Below are 6,061 nucleotides of genomic sequence, written 5' to 3'. Positions count from 1 at the left end.
GACATTTTTGTTTAAATTATCTGAGAGATTAAAAAATTGCCTGTAGTTTCTGCTAATTATCCAAGATATTCTGCATATTTCCTAGTGAAAAAGTGTAAGGGGCAATTTTAGGAAAGGAAGAAAACAGCATAAATGATCTGCACAGTTCCATTGAGACCTACAGCCTGTTTTATGTGCTCATTCATTTACACAGACTCAATGATTATAGTAACAATGAAAATGCTACTGTATGGGCTTTAACTCAGCAAAACTGAAACAGTTCCAAAAGTCATGATATAATTGTAAACGAATCATCATTGCATAGAATTTTTTAAATTTATAATTCCAGTAAAAAAAATATGTAGTTGGCACTGGGGTGAAAATATATCATTTAACTTATATGATATAAATATGGAATATAACAATAAATAGAGGAAAACCAAGCTCAGATAAATTATGTAATATGACCAAAGCCATGATGAAATTAAAGCCTCATCTTTAAGTGAGTGGTATACATACTCTGACCTTTAATATGACAAACCCATAACAATTATTGAAATGCAGTGTGAGTTTAAACTATAGTGCTTCCTGAGCTGAGACACCAATACACTTGGATAATGCCCAGTACAACATCATGGAAGGTAAAATTTAACATAAGACAGTACATGCTCTCTCATAACATTTTACCTATACCCTCAGCCTTATGTATTAGAATTGAGCAAAAATCATAAACAGCTAAAGATGGATCTAAACTGCATGGATGGGCAAGTTTTGGAAAATGTGTCATTTGTTCCTAATACCTAAATCAAAATATAGAATGTTTTCAGCACCACAGAAACTTCTCCAGTGCTTTATAACCCCTCCACCCTTCCAGGAATAATGGAAATTTCCCTCATTTAACTCCACAAACATTCTCACAACTCTAGCAAATACTACTCTGTTTTCTATCCCTAAACTTATTATCCTGTTTTTGAATTTCATGCACATGGAATCACACAATATTCTCACTCTGGTATCTTTCACTCAGCATAGTGATTTTGAAATTTATCCATGTGTGATTTTATAACTATATGACATCCCACTGCATGTGAGTGCCACAACTCTTCAAACATTGATGGATATTGTGTTTGTGCTGTGCTATTAAAACGTCTAGCATAAAGAGTCTTATATAAGTGTATGTGTGAGTATATATCCATTACTTTCTCCTAGTTAGGGATCTTAGAATAACTAGGATATAGGTCACTGTATATTTAACTTTACAAGAAACTGCAAGATTACCAAACTTATTGTAGCATTTTACATTAGCAAAAGCTGTGCATGAGAATTTCATTTTCACCATATTCTTACCAATATTTGATGTAAAAATTAATACATACACACATATATATATATATAAATGGACACTGGGATAAAATAACTATATTCCCTGGTGGCTCAGACAGTAAAGAATCTGCCTGCAATGTGGGAGACCTGGGTTCAATCCAAGGAGCAAGCATATTTTAATTTCATAGCTTCAGTCACCATCTGCAGTGATTTTGGAGGCCCCCAAAAATAAGTCTGTCTCTGTTTCCATTCTTTCCCATCTATTTGCCATGAAGTGATGGCACCGGATGCCATGATCTTAGTTTTCTGACTGTTGAGCTTTAAGTTAACCCTTTCACTCTCCTCTTTCACTTTCATCAAGAGGCTCTTTAGTTCCTCTTCACTTTCTGCCATAAGGGTGTTGTCATCTGCATATCTGAGGTTATTGATATTTCTCCCGGCAATCTTGATTCCAGCTTGTGCTTCTTCCAGCCCAGCGGTTCTCATGATGTACTCTGCACATAAGTTAAATAAGCAGGGTGACAGTATTCAGCTTTGATGTACTCCTTTCCCTATTTGGAACCAGTCTGTGTTCAAATCTACATCTTACGTTGTCTAAACTTTGCCCATTGAAATTTAAATTTTACTTGATTTTTTGAATTTTACGTGTGCTATGCTATGCTATGCTAAGTCACTTCAGTTGTGTCTGACTCTGTGCGACCCCAGAGACGGCAGCCCAGCAGGCTCCCCCGTCCCTGGGATTCTCCAGGCAAGAACATTGGAGTGGGTTGCCATTTCCTTCTCCAATGCATGAAAGTGAAAAGGGAAAGTGAAGTCGCTCAGTCATGTCTGACTCCTAGCGACCCCATGGACTGCAGCCTACCAGGCTCCTCCATCCCTGGGATTTTCCAGGCAAGAGTACTGGAGTGGGGTGTCATTGCCTTCTTTGTTCCATGTGCTAGATAAAACAATTTTTGCATATTTTCTCCCTGATATTTTATATTTTGATATTTCTGTTTTGTTCTATGTCCCAATATCTTATTGTATTACCAAAGAGATTTTTGCTATCATTAGGAGACCAAAAAGTTATCTCCCACAAGAAAAATTCCACAAGTACAAAACAGATTGGAATGCAGGAGATGAAGTGGGTAGAAGAGGCCATGAAGTTTACAAAGTCTCAAACGAAGGTACAGACGAATGCTCTGAAGATCTGAAGGCTGAGCAAGAGCAGGAGAACTGAGAGGCACTCTCTGCTGTCACTTCAAGGATTACTCTAATTTTCTTCTGTTGACTATATTGGTTTGTTAGGAACTTAGAATCTATCTTGAACATGGTTATATTGTGATGTGAATACATGAATATTGTTATCTTCTTCTTAAGAGGGTTGATTTATTTGTTCTTTTTTAATTAGAGCAGGAAATTAACAAGGTTTTGGCAAACTACAAACTCTGCCTTATGGGTGATATCATAAATATTAGTTCATTGATGTTGTTGTTTGTTTGTTTTGGTCTGGGACAACTTAGATCTTCCAGTAACCTACCTGGGTCAGTAGGATAAATGAACTTGGCTCAGGATAAGTGAACTGGACAGCTTTTACAAAGAATGAGGATCTCATTTTCATACACTGTTTCCTTTCTGAAATTCATTGCCAAATTTCTGAGACTATTGTCTAAATTCTGACTTTTTGTTCTTTAGATCAGAAAAAAAAAAAAAATTGGTTATTTTTAAGATTTCTATTTGTATGATGCAGACTAGAGCCTTGCCTCAAAATAAATAAAATGGGAAAAACACCTATTCCGTTAGCTTCTAATGCTGTTCAGAATCTCCTCCACACAATGCACCTTTCTTAACCATCTCCTCATTTACCTTAGAGTTAAAAATTACATCAGCTTAAAAGAACAGCATGAATTTGTCAGAAATCTCTTTAAGGCAGCCTTCACGTCCTTGTTCCTCAGGCTGTAGATCATAGGATTCAGCATGGGGATCACTAGTGTATAAAACACTGAAGCCATTTTATCAGCACCCATAGAATGGTTAGTTTGAGGCTGCAAATACATGAAAAGCAGAGTTCCATAGAAGACTGACACAGCTGTCATATGGGAAGTGCATGTGGAGAAGGCTCTTTTTCTTCCTTCTGATGAATGTATCCTTAGAATGGACAGAACAATGTTGAAATAAGATGCTACAACGGTAATTATGGAAAACACCAAATTTGTAGATGCAGATACAAGTACTACTGTTTCTGGAAAGGAAGTATCAGAGCAAGACAATGCTATCAGAGGGACGATATCACAGTAAAAATGATTGATTACATTGGAAGAGCAATAAGACATAGAGAATACAGAAGACGAAGCCACAATAGCTGTGGAAAAGCTGTAGAGGTATGTGAGGGAAACTAGCAGAAAGCAGATCCGCCGAGATACAACCACCAGGTAGAGCAGGGGGTTACAAATGGCCACATAGCGGTCATAGGCCATCACAGCTAAAATGAAAATTTCAGCTACAATGAAAACCAAGAACATGCCTAGTTGGGTGGCACATTCATAGAAGGAGGTGGTGTGTTTCTTTACTAAGAAATTGATCAGCATTTTAGGAGCAATGACAGTTGAATTGCCAAGATTGATGATGGCCAAGTGCCTGAGGAAGAAATACATGGGGGTCTGAAGCCGAGAGTCCACACTGGTGAGGGTGATGATGCTTAGGTTCCCTGTCACGGTCAGTCCATAGATGACCAGAAAGATAAAGAAGAGTGGCATCTGGAGGTCTGGGCGTTCTGAGACTCCTGTGAGAATAAATTCAATGACTCGGGTGAAATTTTCATGAGCCATGGTAGAGTTTGGAGAGTCATCTGTTTGAGCAAGAAAGGAGAAATGGTTACAGTTTTTAAAAATTGTATTTCCTAGGATTGCCATTAGATGGCATAGGCAATGCCTAGGGTGAGATTTCCTGGAATCATGCTTCCAAATTATACCAGCTCCTCTATTTCTGTTGAAATATAGTGTGTTGCTGGCTACATACATTTTTTAAATGGCAAAAAGAAAAATTTTAAAGGAACCACTTTAAATCAAAAATATTGTACCCACCCTCTAAATTTCTCTTTCAAATTTCCACATTTTATTATTTGCCAGTGTCAATAATACTTTGCCATTCTATGTATTCCTACTTCCTTAGGTCAAGCTTTAATTAATGTTGTCATTGACGAATGTATCATTTTGCTCTCCATGTCATGATTCTCTCAGTTTGGCTGATAGACAAATACCAGTCTTTAATATTTTTTGAGTAGTTAAATTTGTAATCTGAGATTGTTTTTAGAATAATTGAAGAATAAGCTTTAGCCTCATATTCAATGCATTTGACATTCAGGTCTGTACCACCTTTCTACTCACATCACCTCACTCAGCATACACTCAGCCCTACATTTTTTTCTCTTGCCCTCTGTGTCCTTGCTGATATTCAAAAATACCAATTGAACTAAGAGCAACCTAGAAAATAAACATTTCTTCCTAGGTTTTATTTCCTTATTAAGATACTACCGAGTTTCTGTCTTGTTAAATCAAGAAACTGCTGCTGCTGCTGCTAAGTCGCTTCACTCATGTCTGACTCTGTGCGACCCACCAGGCTCTGCAGTCCCTGGGATTCTCCAGGCAAGAACACTGGAGTGGGTTGCCATGTCCTTCTCCAAATCATGCAAGTGAAAAGTGAAAGTGAAGTTGCTCAGTCGTGTCCGACTCTTAGCGACCCCGTGGACTGCAGCCCACCAGGCTCCTCCATCCATGGGATTTTCCAGGCAAGAATACTGGAGTGGGGTGCCATTGCCTTCTCCGAAATCAAGAAACTAGTCTGATGCAAAAATGGATTTAAGGATGGAAGGCGACGCTGGGCCTTTTGGAGCCAGTTCTATTGCTTTTTCCTAGATGACACTGTCTACTGTTTCTCTATTGTGTCCCACTCGGCTTTCAGGCCCTTTCCTCTTTCACAGAGAAGAACCAAATATTGCCTGGTCTGCTATCATGGGTTTTCTTGTAGAATGTGAGACACACTGAATTAGGCAAAGGAATTCAGACATCTGCTACCAATCTTACCAGTTTGAAGTCTTCAGTTCTGCTAAGGATTAGTCTAGCGTTTTTGAGGGTATCTTCATTTTCAGTGTCTTTTTTATTTTCTTCTAAATTTCCAGATTATTTTACCCTATCCATTCATTTTTAATTTTAATTTTCTCCTTAAGAATATATAACATGAGATCTGTTCCATTAAAAGATTTAAGGTTGAATAGACTAGCATTCTTAATTATAGGCACAATGCTGCTCCTCTCTAGAACTTATTCATCTTCCTTTACTGAAATTTGATATCTGTTGATTAGCAATTCCTCATATGGTCCAACTTACAACTTCTGGGTAGTTATCAAAAAGAATTGCTATAAGAATCTTAAAGAGATAGTGATACTCTGCCCATTCTTCTTATTTTGCAAAGGATATCTTTGGTCATTTTTGACCATTCTGATGCAACATTTATATGCTTCTATTTAGGGCTAACATTAGAGCACACAGGATACAAAAAATATGCAAAGACATAACTGATATTTCAATCTTCAGACCTGGTGATAAGAGTTAGGAACTACTTGAGGTTCATGGCTTTCTCCTTAACTCTTAAAAATGTTTTCTATTCATCTACTAGTTTACTCAATCAGTTAGCAAAGTCATTCCTGAAGAAAAAAAAAAGTAAGCAACTGTTAGGGAAAACAAACAACTAAAAATTCTCCAAGTTCATGTGTGGGAATTGA

At 37.4% G+C, this 6,061-nt stretch overlaps 1 protein-coding gene across 1 annotated transcript; it reads right to left on the bottom strand.

Moving 5' to 3' along the window:
* Positions 1-3,161: 3,161 nt before the first annotated feature.
* LOC133261485 (olfactory receptor 8J3-like) lies at positions 3,162-4,109 on the bottom strand. Its single transcript, XM_061439964.1, has one exon. It carries the CDS (start codon positions 4,107-4,109, stop codon positions 3,162-3,164), a length of 948 nt encoding a protein of 315 aa, XP_061295948.1.
* Between the last annotated feature and the right edge of the window lie 1,952 nt (positions 4,110-6,061).

Source organism: Bos javanicus, chromosome 15 (genome assembly GCF_032452875.1).
Source record: "Bos javanicus breed banteng chromosome 15, ARS-OSU_banteng_1.0, whole genome shotgun sequence".
NCBI lineage: Eukaryota > Metazoa > Chordata > Mammalia > Artiodactyla > Bovidae > Bos > Bos javanicus.
The sequence above is the reverse complement of the archived record's forward strand: the minus strand, read 5'-3'. Positions and strand labels throughout refer to the sequence as shown.